The sequence below is a fragment of the Mobula birostris genome, chromosome 6, assembly GCF_030028105.1.
Source record: "Mobula birostris isolate sMobBir1 chromosome 6, sMobBir1.hap1, whole genome shotgun sequence".
Lineage (NCBI taxonomy): Eukaryota > Metazoa > Chordata > Chondrichthyes > Myliobatiformes > Myliobatidae > Mobula > Mobula birostris.
This window is the reverse complement of record NC_092375.1, coordinates 46,391,080-46,407,594: the sequence shown is the minus strand read 5'-3', so window position 1 is coordinate 46,407,594 and position 16,515 is coordinate 46,391,080. Positions and strand designations below refer to the sequence as shown.

At 43.0% G+C, this 16,515-nt stretch overlaps 1 protein-coding gene across 3 annotated transcripts in view; it reads right to left on the bottom strand.

Moving 5' to 3' along the window:
* nme7 (NME/NM23 family member 7) overlaps positions 1–16,515 on the bottom strand; it is a 236,313-nt gene that overhangs the window by 33,655 nt on the left and 186,143 nt on the right. For all 3 annotated transcript variants that reach the window (XM_072260418.1, XM_072260419.1, XM_072260420.1), the window contains 2 exons: positions 8,370–8,438; positions 5,156–5,257 (listed from right to left, as the gene is read on the bottom strand). In XM_072260418.1, coding sequence (XP_072116519.1) covers positions 5,156–5,257; positions 8,370–8,438 — 171 coding nt within the window. The remainder of the gene's footprint in view (positions 1–5,155; positions 5,258–8,369; positions 8,439–16,515) is intronic.

The window sequence follows — 16,515 nt, the reverse complement described above, 5'->3', positions numbered from 1 at the left end:
TTGGGAATCTCAGACGGCGATGAGAGGGCGTACAGGAGAGAGATATACCAGCTAGTTGAGTGGTGTCACAGTAACAACCTTATACTCAATGTCAGTAAGACTAAAGAGCAGATTGTGGACTTCAGGAAGGTTAAGACGAGGGAACATGAACCAATCCTTATAGAGGGATCAGAAGTGCAGAGAGTGTGCAACTTCAAGTTCCTGGGTGTCAAGCTCTCTGGGGATCTAACCTGGTCCCAACATATCGATGCAGCTATAATGAAGAAGGCAAGACAACGACTATACTACTTTAAGTTTAAGGAGGGATGTACTCTGGAGAGCATTCTGACAGGCTGTATCATTGGTATGGTGTGGGGGGAGGCACTACTGCACAGGAGTGAAAGAAGCTACAGAAAGTTGTAAAATTAGTCAGCTCCATCTTGAGCACTAGTCTCCGTGGTATCCAAGACACCTTCAAGGAGCGATGCCTCAGAATGTTACTAAGTATGACACAATATTGGCCAAAGATAGAATGCATGTGAACCAACAACTAAAATATTTAAGCGTTCCTTAAATATCAGAAAGCTACACTTTCAAAACACATGGTATAATTTTAATATGATTCTTGATCTATAATACATTAAATTCTCCAAAGTTTTGTGTTTATTTCATTATTTTACATTTTCTTAATCACCACATTTCCAACACACGGACTTCATCAAGCTGACCCCCTATATTATTCTAAGGTGCCATATTTCATATCAGCAAGTTGTATGTGCAACCACACACAGAGCTCTACGAACTAAATAAGAGTACAGAAGGGATAAGCGGAGCGGCCTTTGTCGGGAGTAGGCCAGTGGCAAGAGCAGAAACAAAAGGCATTGGCTCAAAAGAGGCTCAGAGGAGGCATCGGCTCTGCGTAAAGCATCTGTTGAGATTTCCTTTTTATCTCTTTTTACCCCTCTCTTACTGTGCCACTTAAATGACTGTGGTGTGTTCTTCGGTCGGGAGGTTGGAGTCTTGGAAGACCCAGAGTCTCCCAGGGAATTTCATCTGCGTGAAGTGCATCCGGCTACAGCTCCTTGAAGACCGTGTTAGGGATCTGGAGCAGCAACTGGATGACCTTCGGCTTGAACGCCAGAGCGAGGATATAATTGATCAAAGTTACAGGTAAGTAGTCACCCTGAAGTTGCAAGAGCCGAGTAGCTGGGTGACTGTCAGGAGAAATGGAAATAGGCAGTTAGAGCAGAGCACCCCGTGGCTATTCCCCTCAATAACAAGTATACCGCTTTGGATACTTTTGAGGGAGATGACCTCCCAAGAGAATGCCACAGCGACCAGGTTACAGGCACCAAGCATGGGTCCATGGTGCAGAAGGGAAAAAAGGATAGAAGACAGTAGTAGTGATAGGGGACTCAATAGTGAGGGGAACAGACAGCAGATTCTGTGGACTTGAATGGGACACCCAGATGGTATGTTGCCTCCCAGGTGCCAGGGTCAGGGATGTCTCAGATCACATCCACAACATTTTGGAGAGGGAAGGGAGCAGCCAGGTGCCTTGGTACATATTGGAACCAATGACGTAGGAAGGAAAAATAATGAGGTCCTGAAAAGAGAATTTAGAGAGCTAGGTAGAAAGCTGAGAAGCAGGACTCCTGGGTCGTAATTTCTGGATTGCTGCCTGTGCCACGCGCCAGTGAGATTAGAAACGGGATGATTTGGCAGATAAATCCGTGGCTGAGAAGCTAATGCAGGGAGCAGGGCTTCAGGTTCTTGGATCATTGGGATCTCTTCTGGGGGAGGTATGACCTGTTCAAAAGTGATGGGTTGCACCTGAACCCGAGGGGGACCAATATTCTTGCGGGCAGGCTTATTAGAGCTGTTGGGGAAGGTGTAAACTAACTTAGCAGGGAGGTGGGAACCAGAGTGAAGGGAGTCAGGATAGGATGAATGGTAAAAAGGTAAAGTCAGATTGTCAGGAAGGGCAGGCAGGTAATGGGATTTAGTTGCACTCATCATTAGGGATGCAGAATCAGAAAGGGTAGCAGATACGGTACTCAAGGTGTTGTGCCTAAATGCGTGTAGTGTAAGAAATAAGGTGGTTGATCTTGTTGCAATGATACAGATTGCCAGGTATGATGTTATGGCCATCACTGAATCATGGCTGAAGGATGGTTGTAGTTGGGAGCTAAATGTCTAAGGTTACACGTTATATCGGAGGGAAAGGAAGGTAGGCAGAGGGGGTGGTGTGGCTCTACTGGTAAAGAGTGGTATCAAATCAGTAGAAAGATGTGACATAGGATCGAAGATGTTGAATCCTTGTGGGTTGAGTTAAGAAACTGCAAGGGTAAAAGGACGTTGATGGCAGTTATATGCAGGCCTTCCAACAGTGGCTGGGAGGTGGACCACAGGTTACAACAGGAAATAGAAAAGGTGAGTCAAAAGGGCAATGTCATGGTCATCATGGGAGATTTTAACATGCAGGTCGATGGGAAAATCAGGTTGGTAATGGATCTCAAGAGAGTGAGTTTGTTGAATGCCTAAGAGATAGCTTTTTAGAGCAGTTTGTCGTTGAGCCTACTAGGGGATCAGCTATACTGGATTGGGTGTTATGTAATGAACCGGAGGCGATTAGGGAGCTTAAGGTAAAAGAACCCTTAGGAACTAGTGATCACAATATGATTATGTTCAACTTGAAATCTGATAGGGAGAAAGTAAATTCTGATGTAGCAGTATTTCAGTGGAGCAAGGAAAATTTCAGTGGTATGAGAGAGGAGTTGGCCAAAGTAGATTGGAAGGAGCTGCTGGCAGGGATGTCAGCAGAGCAGCAATGGCGCGCATTTCTGGGAGAAATGAGGAAGGTGCAGGCCATGTGTATTCCAAAACTGAAGAAATACTCAAATGGTAAAATAGTATAACCACGGCTGACAAGGGAAGTCAAAGCTATTGTAAATGGAAAAGAAAGGGCATACAACAAAGCAAAAATTAGTGGGAAGATGGAGGATTGGGAGGTTTTTAAAAACCTACAGAGAGAAACTAAAAGATCATTAGAAGGGAAAAGATGAAATACGAAAGCAAGCTAGCAAATAATATCAAATTGGATAGTAAAAGTTTTCTCAAGTATGTTAAAAATAAAAAAAGAGATTGGATATAGGACAGCTAGAAAATGAGGCAGTAGAAATGATAACAGGGGACAAGGGGATGGCTGATGAACTAACTGAGTATTTTGCATCTGTCTTCACTGTGAAAGACCCTAGCAGTATGCCTAATGTTGTAGTGTGTGAAGAAAGAGAAGTGGATGCAGTTACTGTTACAAGAGAGAAGGTACTCAAAAAGCTGAAAGACCCAAAGGTACATAAGTCACCTTCTCAAAGGGGTCCTGAAAGAGGGCGCATTGGAAATTGTGCTGGCATTAGAAATGAATTTTCAAAAAACATTGAACTCTGGCATGGTGCCAGAGGGCTGGAAAATTACAAATATTACTCCATTCTTTAAGAAAGGAAGAAGGTAGCAGAAAGGAAATTATAGACCAGTTAGCCTCACCTCAGTGGTTGGAAAGATGTTAGAGTCAATTGTTAAGGATGAGGTGATGGAGTACTTGGTGACACAGGACAAGATAGTACAAAGTCAGCATTGTTTCCTTCAGGGAAAATCCTGCCTGACGAACCTGTTGGAATTCTTTGAGGAGGTTACAAGTAGGATAGATAAAGGGGATGCAGTGAATGTTGTATACTTGGACTTTCAGAAGGTGCCACATATGAAGCTGTTTACCATGGTATTACAGGAAAGTTACTAACATGGTTAGAGAAATGGCTGATTGGTAGGAGGCAGTGAGTGGGAATAAAAGGATCCTTTTCTGGTTGGCTGCCAGTGACTGGTGGTGTTCCGCAGCGGTCGATGTTGGGACCACTTCTGTTTATGATTTAGATGATGGAGTAGATGGCTTTGTTTCCAAGTTTGCAGATGATACAAAGATTGGTGGAGGGACAGGTAGTGTTGAGGAAACAGGTAGGATGCAGAAGGACTTAGACAGATTAGGAGAATGGGCAAGAAAGTGGCAAATGAAATACAATGTTGGAAAATGCATGGTCATGCACTTTGGTAGTAGAAATAAATGTGTGGACTATTTTCTAAACGGGGAGAAAATCCAGGAATCTGAGGCGCAGAGGGACTTGGGAGTCCTTGTGCAGAACATCCTGAAGGTTGACTTGCAGGTTGAGTCAGTGGTGAGGAAGGCAAATGCCATGTTAGCATTCGTTTCCAGAGGTCTAGAATACAAGAGCAGGGATGTGATGCTGAGGCTTTATAAAGCACTGGAGAGGTCCCACCTTGAGTATTTTGAACAGTTTTGGGCCCCTCATCTTAGAAAAGATGTGCTGGCATTGGAGAGGGTCCAGAGGAGGTTCACAAGGATGAGTCCAGGAATGAAAGGGTTATCATACGAGGAATGTTTGATGGCTCTGGGTCTGTACTCGCTGGAATTCAGAAGGATAAGGGAGGATCTCATTGAAACCTTTCAAATATTGAAAGCCCTAGACAGAGTAGATGTGGAAAGGATGTTTTCCATGGTGGGAGAGTCGAGGACAAGAGGGCACAGCCTTAGGTTAGAGGGGCACCCTTTCAAAACAGAGATGTGGAAAAATTTCTTTAGCCAAAGGGTGGTGAATTTGTGGAATTTATTGCCACATGCAGCTGTGGAGGCCAGGTTGTTGGGTGTATTTAAGGCAGAGATTGATAGGTTCTTGATTGGACATGGCATCAAAGGTTACGGGAAGAAGGCCGGGAACTGGGGTTAAGTAGGAGATAAGAAAAAAGGATCAGCCGTGATTGAGTGGCGGAGCAGACTCGTTGGGCCAGATGGCCTAATTCTGCTCCTATGTCTTATGGTCTAATCACTCTGCAGGATTTCAAAATACCAACCTAATTCCTTAATCACAACCTTGCTAATTTCTGCCATTTTCTGAAAAGGTAGACCACTTATTTATTTTTGCAACATTTTGTAATGAATGTCAGAGCCACTTGGAAGCATGTAACAGTGCTATGAAATAATACATTTTTAGTGCCCTCTTTCCATTCTCTTGGAAAGTTTTTTGACAGTGTTCTCAGTTTCTGAAGCACCTCAGAAGTTGGCAAGATACAATAACTTATAGTAACTTGAAACTTGATCATAACTTACAGGGTCCAACGGTCCACAGCATTCTCTAAATGACTTCTGAATCTCCTTCCCCTGCAATTCCAAGGCAAGGCAAGGTCCTGAACATAGTTCCATTACCATACTCTGTAGAAGGTATGTCAAGTCATTAGTAAGGAAAGATGTGGTTTCTTCTAACATCTTCTAATGATTACTTTATACTTTTTTATGCTTTATCGTGTTTTTTTGGATGGAAAACCAAGCAATTATCAATTGCTAATTTCTGATCTAAGGACACATTCAAAAAATTTTCTTTTGTGCATCCTCTGGATCCATTGATCTTCAGTAAAACCAGGGACTAACACCTTCCGGCTATGAAAGTTGTGATTGATTTTTTTAACATTTGATCTTTGTGAAAACTGAGAGATTTGGCTAATAAATTCATTAGTAGGTCCCAGACTTAGAGATAGAGTCATGCAGTGTGGACCTTTGACCTGACTAGTGCATACCAACTCTATTGCCCACCAAGCTAGTCCCATCTACCTGGATTTGGCCCATAGCCCTCTAAAACCTCTCCCATCCATGCACTTATCTAGATGTGCCTGATTCAACCCTTATTTCAGGCAGCTCATTCCAAATACAGACATGTGAAAACATTGCTTCTGATATCTCTCTCAAATCTACATCCTCTTGTTTTTAGCACTACCTCCCTGGAAAAAAACACCATGCTTTTACCCTATGTCCCTCATAACCTTAAAATACCTCTATCAGGCCACTCTTCAATCTCCTACATTCCAGGCACTAAATTCCTAGTCTATGTAATCTATCCTTAGAATCATTAGTATCTGTGACACTACTTTCAGTAAGCTATGCACTTGCACTCCTTAATCCCTTTGTTCCAATACACTTCCCAGGGCCCTACCATTTACTGCATAAATTCTGCAGGAGGAGAAGATGGCGGCGCAACACAGCGTGCCAGCCTCTCCGGTGATGATATCTGTTATCTGTCAAGTAGGAGGCTGTGCACAATTCTGATTTGATGGAGGCAGATGTGAGAGCACGGAGGAACATCTGGTGAAACTTCTGAAATGCTTGCTTCGCTGCCGCTGCTACTGTGTGATCGGAAATCTCCGGAGGGGAAGGCCCTGAATCCTCGGCTTTGCCTGTTGCTTGGCGGCCGGGACCGGGGTCAAAGTGCTCGGCAGAGATGGTGCTCAGTGCTCGCTCTCAGAGGGATGGTCGGAGGCTCGAAGTTTTCGGACGGACTCAGAGTCGGACTGTGGTCGGGTGCTTCCAGGATACTACATCGGCAAGTTTGCGGCGCTGGAAGCTCATGGCAGGGAGAGTTTCGGCTTTCTACCGTCTGCGTGAGATGTTGGGGCTATCGGGACTTTGAGACTTTCTTTTTTTACTGTGCCCATGGTCTGCTCTTATCAAATTACGGTATTGCTTTGCACTGTTGTAACTATACGTTATAATTATGTGGTTTTTGTCAGTTTTAGTCTTGGTCTGTCTTGTGTTTCTGTGATATCATACCGGAGGAACATTGTATCATTTTTTAATGCATGCATTTCTAAATGACAATAAACGAGGACTGAGTGTCCTCATAATCTAATCCAAAAATTCTACCCTAATCTGATCTTCCAAAATGCAATACTCCACATTTATCTGGACTGAAAGCCTTTTGCCAATCTGCAGCCCTTCGCTGTACTTAGCTAAATATGATCCCCCTCGGCCCTCACCCCATCCTCCTGCCACAACAGGGACAGAGTTCCCCTTGTCCTCACCTACCACCCCACCAGCCTCCAGATCTAGCACATTATCCTCCGCAACTTCCGCCACCTTCAACAGGACCCCACCACTAAGCACATCTTTCCCTCTCCACCCCTCTCCGCTTTCCGCAGGGATCGCTCCCTTTGTGACTCCCTGGTCCACACGTCCCTCCCCACGGATCTCCCACCCGGCATTTATCCATGTAAGCATAAGTGCTACACCTGTCCCTACACCTCCTCTCTTGCCACTATTCAGGGTCCCAAACAGTCCCTCCAGGTGAGGCAACACTTCACTTGCGAGTCTGTTGGGGTCATCTATTACATATGGTGCTCCTGGTGCGGCCTCCTCTACATCGGTGAAACCCGACGCAGACTGGGGGACCGCTTCGTCAAGCACCTCTGCTCCGTCCGCCACAACAGACAGGATCTCCTGGTTGCCACCCACTTCAACTCTGCTTCCCATTCCCATTCGGATATGTCCATACATGGCCTCCTCTACTGCCAGGATGAGGCTAAACTCAGGTTGGAGGAGCAACACCTCATATACCGCCTAGGTAGTCTCCAGCCCCTTGGTATAAACATAGAATTCTCCAACTTCTGGTAAGTCCCTCCCCCTCCCTTCCTCTATCCCTATTCACTCTGCCCCCTCCCCCAGCTGCCTACTACCTCCCTCATGGTTCCGCCTCCTTCTACTACCCATTGTGTTTTCCCCGATTCCTTCCTCACCTTTCCTGCCAATCCCCTCCCTGCTTCCCCTCCCCCACCCCTTTATCTTTCCCCTTACTGGTTTTTCACCTGGAACCTACCAGCCTTCTCCTTCTCACCCTCCCCCCACCTTCTTTATAGGGCCTCTGCCCCTTCCCTCTACAGTCCTGACGAAGGGTTCCGGCCTGAAACGTTGACTGATCGTTTCCACGGATGCTGCCCGACCTGCTGAGTTCCTCCAGCATGTTGTGAGTGTTGCTATGATCCCCCTGTAATTTTTCATAACTTATGTTTGAAAGTATACAAAATGTTGTCCAATAGATACAGTGAATTGTTGAACTGTAGGCAAGAGAAAACAAGACCTGGCTTATTCAAGCGGACAAACTTTAGGCAAATGATGGACCTTAACAGCAATCCTGACTGAAATCAATCCTCATCAACCTACTGAGTGGCTGGATTCAAGATGGTGTAATCTATATTCCTTAGATGCACATGATGGTCAGACAATTAATAACCATTCTCTGAAATATTTATGAGTAAAAGCTAATGGATGCTTAAAATAAATTATAGCTGTAAAAAGAATCAAACATTTTATTTACTTTTGTTTTCTGAAAGCAGTCATCATAACAATTACCAAATTACGTTAGATTGTCCAGACCATTTCATTGTTCATTGTTAAAAATCAGATAACTTGTACATTTTGTGATCTACATTAAGCTCTTCCCACCCTCACTGATTATTTTAAAATGTTCTTCATCCGCCTTCACCTACTTCCTACTTACGTTGTATTCAGAAACAACTCCTTTGTATACTTCTAAGAACTCCTCTGCATTGGCTCGTTCCATATTGAACTGTGGGTAGTAGAAAAAGAAAAAAAGTAAACAAGAGTTGATTTCCACCACTTAACAAACATTTGTGCATTCTCTTCTATGTACTCAAATTACCTCTCCCATATGAAGATGCAGTTTATGTAACACAAGATTCACTTAACTACACACAAAAAAAACACAATCAGTATTTCCCTCCATCTTCTGGTGACTCAACTTTGACAGGTATTACTCACCACAAAAGAGAGGGTCACTCAATGTGGTCCCTTTTAAATCAAGTGGTTGTAGTCTTCACAGGGGATGTGAAAGTCTGCTTCTTCAGAAGTGGCTGGTTTCCAGAGCATATTGTTCCAATGAGAATGAAAGCCCCAAATGTACTTTCCAGTCATAGACACCACTGCTCATGTCCACGGTCCTTTGTGCAATTTATTATATAATTACTTTAAAGTTTACTAGGGTGTCGTATTGCTGTCTTCCAATTCAAATCCAAGGCTTGACTGCCCATAGCAGATACTTCAAGTTAATGAAAAGATGCCACTAATTACCCCTCGACAACATCTTCCAAATATGCTGGCTGAATAAGCAATGCTAGTCCCGTCTCAAGCAAACAGCTTCAGCATTCATCCTCAAGAATTTCTCCTTTGGCTCCTCCCACTTTGTCCAAACTCAAGGGTTAGGCATGGGCATCTTCATGGTTGCCAGCTATGCCTGCTTGTTCCAAGCCTTCCCTGGTAATTCTCCTCGACTCTTCATGTGCTATGTTAACGACGGCATTGGTGCTGCTTCATGCACCTATGCTGAACTCGTCAACTACACAAACTTTGTATCCAACTTCCACTTGGCTCTTATATTCACTTGGGTCATTTCTGACACCTCTCTCCTTTCTCGATTTCCCTGTCTCCACCTCTGGAGACAAACTGTCTACCGACATCTTTTATAAACCTACCAATTCTCATGGCCTTTTTGACTCTTGCTTCTGTCTTCTGAAAAAATGCTATTCCCTTTTCTCAGTTCCTTCGTCTCTGCCACATCTGTTCCTAGGATGAGGCTCTCTTTTCCTGGACATCAGAGATGTCCTCCTTCTTGAAAGAATGAGATTTCCCTTCCTCCACCATTGATGTTGCCCTCACCTGCATTTCCTCCATTTCTCAGACGTACACGATCATCCATGTTCCCGCTGCCTTAACAGGGATAGAGTCCTCACCTAGCCTCTGCATCCAACAAACCATTCTCCATAACATCCACCATCTTCAATGAGATTCTACCACCAAACACATCTTTACCTCTACCCAACCCCACTCTTCGGTTTCCACAGGGATTGCTCCCCCTGTGATTCCCTTTACCAATCATCCCTCTCCACTAATCTCCGTCCTGGCAAGCAACAGAAAGCAGCTACACCTGCCCATTCACCTCCTCCCTTACTACCATTCAGAGTACCAAACAGTCTTTCCAGTAAGGTATCACTTCACCTACAAATCTGTTGGGTTGTCCATTGTATTTGGTGCTCAAGATGTGGCCTCTACATTGGTGAGATGCAACATAAATTAGGGGACTGCTTTGTCGAGCACCTCCCCTGCATCTGCCAAAAGCAAAATTTCCTGATGGCCGACAATTCTAATTCCTATCCCCATCTGACATGTCAGTCCATGGCCTTGTCTTTTGCCAGGATGAGGCCACTCTCAAGTTGGAAAAACAATACCTCATATTCCAACTAGGTAGCCTCCAACCTGATGGCATGAACATCAATTTTTCTTTCCAGTAATTATTTCCTCTCCCCCTACCTTCTTCTACTTCGTATTCTAGCCTCTTACTCCTTCTCACCTGCCTATCACCTCCCCAGGAACCCGTCCTTCTTCTCTTTCTCCCATGGTTCACTTCTATCAAATTCCTTCTTCTCCAGCCCTCTACCTTTCCTACCTACCTAGCTTTGCCTATCACTTTCTATCTATCCTCCTTCCCCTCTCCCCCACTTTGTTATTCTGGCATTTTCCTCCTTCTTTTCCAGACCTGAAGAAGGGTCTCGGTTCACAACGTCAACTGTTTATTCATTTCTATAGATGCCGCCTGACCTGCTGAACTCTTCTAGCATTTTGTGTGTGTCGTTCACCATTGAAACTCTAGTTAACTTTGGTTAGCTGCTTAGGAAAGGATATCACTCACACATTTGACATAGGACTCTGAAGCAGACATGCTATTCTGAATTCTTTTATGGTGGGAAAAGATTCAAGGATATGTGGAAAGCCTCCATTTAAAAAAGTGCAATGTCTCGATTAATTCTTGGCAATCCCTAACCCATGACCACTCAAAAGTGAAGAAAGAGCATGGTGGCACTGTGATCTTGTAGTCTGCATAGGGAACCACACAGGCCCAGTATCAACAGCAGTAGGATTGCACCACTTTACAAATTACTCACATGCCTGTTCCCTGAAGCATCACCTGTGGTGGAGTGTACGTCGTATACTGGCCTCATCAACCATTTCAATGCCTACTGAACTATAGTAGCAGGTCATTCTTAAACCCAAGAGACCAGCTAAAATTTTAATAATATGGCAGATTACTTCATAAACTATATTACAATTCCCCAATTATATTCACTCTTCATTTCCCATAGCATTTGGGTTCTATGTTACTTGGAGAACTAATTCAAAGTACATTTATAATCAATGTATACTATATACAATCTTGAGATTAGTCTCTTTACAGGCCGCCCCAAACAAAGAAACCTAATAGAACCCATTAAAAAAAAACCATCAAACACCCAATGTGCAGGGGAAAAAAAAGTGAAAACAACAAACGCAAACAAATAACTGAAGTTCACAAAACTGAGTCCATAGCCACGAAGTCAGTTGTCACTGCAGCCAATCCAGTACCCATTAATTGCAGGCCACAGCCTCAATTCTGTGCAGACACAAGTAAACCCCACAGAACAGTGAGCTGAACCGGCCTGTCCCTTCCCTCTGCCCCTAGTCCCTGTCCTGGCGCTTAAATCATCCAAACTTTGGATCACTCCTCACTCTCGGACTCAGACCCTGACACTTTGATAAGCTCTTGGGCCCAGACCCCCACTGCCTTGATTCAGCTCGTACCCAACCTTTCCAATTCTGCCTGGTGATTAAACCAGTCAAATCACATGTCATTCCTTGCTCTTGGACCCATCACCTGCCACTTCAATCCGCTCTTGGGCTCGGGCCCTGCTGCCTCAATTTGGCCCGTACACGCCACGCTGCAACCGTCCTGCACCTTCGAAGCTTCAGTTCAGTGTCGAAACAGTAGTAATGGTCTATAGGCTTTTCTAACCATAGCAATATACAGTGGATTCCAGTTAACTGGGACACATCTGGGTGAGTAGATTTTGACCGAATTAAGCGGCTGCCCCAATCAGCTTAAGTTTCATGGAGAGAGTTAAAAAGATGTGTGTTTGGAAAAAAAGAAAGGCAAACTACAGTTAACTGAGTAAATGAAATACAGAACAAATTACAACACCACCAATGCTACACAGTACTGTAAAACTGTGTATTAGTTCCAATCGTGATTGACGGAGGAATTCATCCAGTGTACACTGCCGTGTATGGGGTGACTAGGGAGGGGCAACATCATTGGCGAAGGGGCAGATTGTGTCCATTCTGGGCAGCTTCCACACCTTTTGTCCCTCCAGACACTCATCTCTCAGCTGTGGCTCCAAGTAGCTGTTTGCATGTGACAGCGGCCACACCCCAGTACACTGCTTCAATAGGCAGGTGAGCATAGCTGGTGGGTGGGAGGCTTCATATCCTGGTGAAATAGGGACATGCTTGTCCCAACATGAGAAGTCAGCTCAGGTGGACTGGGCGAACGAGATCAACAGCATGATCCAACAGCCAAGAAGGTGGTTCAGCAACGTTTCATGGAGATTGAAGGACACGATAAAGCACAGAAGAAGTCATAATTATCCACTGCACCTCAGTTTGTGATGACTAGTCATACCACTGGACCCAGATTTCCGAGGTCGAGAGAGTGGAACTGTCGAAGTGCAATGGCTTTTCTACTTTTTAAGAACTCTCTCATACAGGTTTCCTGTCATAATTGGATAAAATGGACAACCAACACACCGGTGTGTTCTTTTGTTTGACTGCAAATGAACAAAATTAGCTCAGACACCTAGTGCCTTCATATAATGCTTTCAATGATTGCAACCTCCAAATCTTCATTTGCATTATAACATTCAAGATAACTGTTGACACCTTCAAATTCTTCATAGTGCCTAGCTTGTTGAAGTAGCGAAATAGTTTCATTTTCACTCTTGGCCATTCTCCAAGCTTATTTCTCCACAACCATCAGTGTCAAAAATCGCCGCTTTTTGAACAGGAACACATGCAGCTGACGCTAATTAAAAATTGTTCTCTCTATGCACAGTGGCCACACAAGCTCACGTGGCTGACACGAATTAGAAACTGTTCAGCAACAGTGTCTTGGCGCAATTTTGCGACATAGTGTCCCAAAGAAACAAAGGGAATCTCAGCTATTTTCTCAATTAGTTTTTGATCTTTAAGAGTTTTCTTGATAAATGACTGCCCCGATTTACCAATGGACCAATTAAGCAGAGTTCACTGTAGCTTGCTTGACTAGTAAATAAGAAATAATTCAAGATTGTAAGGTAATGCAATATCTATGGGCAGCTTCAATCTTCATATAGAGTGGGTAAATTAAGAAGCAACTTTCAGGACAAGTACATAGAGTGAATTAGAGACTGTTGTATAGAACAATATGTCAGAGAGAATTTAACAGTTGAATGTAGAACACATTATGGAAGGCTCATTCAGCAAGGTCATACAAGTACGACTCAGGAATAACTAGGTGCACTTCCTACTGATGGGCTAGCAGGGGCTAGCAGGAGCTAGAAGGATAGATGTGCAAGCAAATCATAGAAAAATGCAAAAACAACTGTAGAGGGAAAGTTCAATCTTATTATTAACCAGGATTCTGTTTGCCTGGGTATCAGAATTTGTTAAGTGCACCCAGAAGGGTTTCTTGAAATAGCAAATGGATAGTCCAACCAGGGAAAGGTTCATACCAGACCTTGCATTAGAGAATGAGACTGGCCAGGTGATCCAAGTTTCAGTGGGGGAGCATTTTAAGTACTGTGATCGAAATTCTATATGTGTTATGATAGTTGTGGATAAGACTGGCCCTCATTTGGAAGTTCTAAATTAGGGGAAGGCTAATGACAACACTATTAGACAGGACCTAGGGAATGTAGATTGAGGGTTGTTTGGGGGTATAAAGTCTACACCTGACATTGAGTTTTTAAGGAGCAGCTGGTTCGAGTTCAGGATCAGCATGTTCCTGATGATAAATGAAAAGGATGGTAAAGGTCAGGAACCTAGGATTATGAGAGATCGTACAAGTTCAGTCAAAAATAATAAAGTAAGTATGTGAGGTTTAGGAAGCTGAAATCAGACAAGGCCCTTTAGGAATATCAAGGAAGCAAGAAAGAACTTGCCAACAAGGAATGAGAGGGCTAACAGGGGCCATTAAATATTCTTGGGATTCTCTTTACTCCTAATTGACATGGCCTTAAGGGGTACGACAGGGTAGATAAGAGTCACAGAGCACTATAGCACAGAAACCAAGCCCTTTGGCATATTTAGTCTGTGTCAAACCGTTATTCTACCTCGTCCCTTCAACCCGCACATGGACCATAGCCCTCCATATACTCCGACCCCTCCATCCATATACTTATTCAAACTTCTCTTAGATGTTGAAATCAAACCCACATCCCCCCTCCCTGCAACTTCCACTGGCTGCTCATTCCACACTCACGCACCCTCTGTGTGAAGAAGTTTCCCTCAAGTTCCCCTTAAATATTTCGCTTTCACCTTAACCCAAGACCTCTAGTTCAAGCCTCACCCACACTCAATGGAAAAAATTCAGAAAATATGTAGCTCGGGTGGTTGATTGTTCTCTGACCTTTGCAATTAATCTGCAAACGTTTTGTCACCATACGAGGAGACATCATCAATGCACTGTTAATTTGTGGTGTGTCCTGAAACTTATCTGCATTAAATTCAATCTAACATTTTTCAACTCAGGATCTTGAAGGGACAACTGTACTTTTTTTGCCCCCCATAGATGCTGCCTGGCTTGCTGAGTTCCTCCAGCATTTTGTGTGTAGTCATTTTAAAACTGAATTTTTGTTTAATCAAGAGATTATGTAGGCTAGTTAGTGCAATGATTGAAAGGGTCTTGACACAACAGGTTTGGATGGCAACTGAATGAGAGAGGTATGGAGGGCTATGGTCTGGATGCAGGTAGATAGGACTAGGTAGAAGACCAGGCTGGCATAGACTAGATGGGTAAAAGAGCCTGTTTTTGTGTTGTAGGTTCCTTTGATTCTTAACTCTATGAGTGCAGTCATAAGCAGCAAGGTTTTGGATTACCTTCAATTTATAAAGGCACAATTATACTGGAATAGCAAAGATCAGAGGTGAAAGAGGCATTGATCAAAGTTTCAACACCAGAGGAGCTAAAGGGGTTGAATTGGTAGTGTTTAGGAGATGGAAGTTAGTGGTCTTATGGATGTCACAGATATGTGGTTCAAAGTTTGGAGCTTTCAAATGGACTAGTTAAATTTCCTGAAACTTGGTAACATTTTACTTCCATGTTTATCAATGGAAAATGAGAATATGGAGCTGAGGTTCACCACACATAATGGATGAGCAGTTGACAATTTAATGTGTGTGTGGAGGGTCAAGGGAGGGGTAAATGACTTAGATCACCATGGATCATGAACATACTATAAATGTGAAAACAGGTTTGCTGACAAAGAGCAAGTTTAGATAGTAAACAGTGAGAACCAAGAAATATTATTGATAATACCAGGGTTAATAATGCAGACTTGGGGAAAAGCCATTGTAGCCAATTCTCAGACTCCAACTAGACAGATAAAGTTAGAATCTAGGTAGTAGGGTCCGTACCAAAAAGAAGTAACAGAGGATGATGGAGTGGTCAACCATATAAATGGTGGTAAGTTAAAATGAACAAGAGAATAGATTAGTATTATCAAGAATCACGATCAATTAGTGATTTTCTGAGCCATTTCCCTAATGAAAAGCTTCAAACATGGTTTTCAGAAAAAGAGGGTTATGATATATTCAAACCCTCTGGACAATAGCCTGCTATGATGTAGACAAGCTTCTACCTTTTTACAAAGCAAAATATAGGAGATTCTGAGGGTGGGAGGATGGGACAATTAACAATAACAGTTAATATACGACAACTTGAGAATACACTAAACTATAGGAGTTAGGACTCCTGGACAGGAAGATTTTTAAAAAATGGGGAAAAACGGGAGATAAAATATCCAAAGATTAGGGAAGAGAGGATTCTGAAGAAGTTTGCCTTAGAGTTCTTGGGAAAGGAAGAAAAGCAGCATTCATAATTGAACTGCTGAACTCAATGTTAGTGACAAAGTACTTGATGCTAGTTTTTTTTTAAAAAACGGTGTGGGAGGAGAGGGATGCAAGATGCTTCTAGCAGATAAGAGAAGCCAAGATTTGTTCTTTCAGCCCAAGATGATTCTGCAATAGAATCCATTTTTAGCACAGGAATGCGGAGCCCAACATTTAATTTGGTTCCAAAAGATGTAATGATAAATGGTTAAACCTGCTTACTGCTATTAATTTTTAAGAGAATATCCCTTTGACTTAAAGTTGAAATGAGATCCATGTCAGGGGCATCAATAGAGTATTAGTTTTGTTTCAGACCATGGCATCAAACTAAGAGGCAAATCATTAAACTTTAAAAATATTAAACAAATACCCAGTGTTGAAAATTTGAAATTATTGTTGCAAGTGTTTTGAGGATAACTTTATTCTGGGGTGCAGAAAAAGTATTTGTGGAAGGAAAGGAGGGTGAGAGTGAGAAGGATACAAAGAAGAGGTCAGAGATGGTATAGTTTTATACTGGTATGCAGATTCACTTTTTCCGGTGTCATAAAGCAATCAAACTAATGTTGTATTCTGTCTTATAGCACTACAAACATCGGAAATATACTGTACGTACATTTACTTATGACATTCAAGATTTCCTCTGTTATACCTCTATATTCTATAGGGGTCTAATT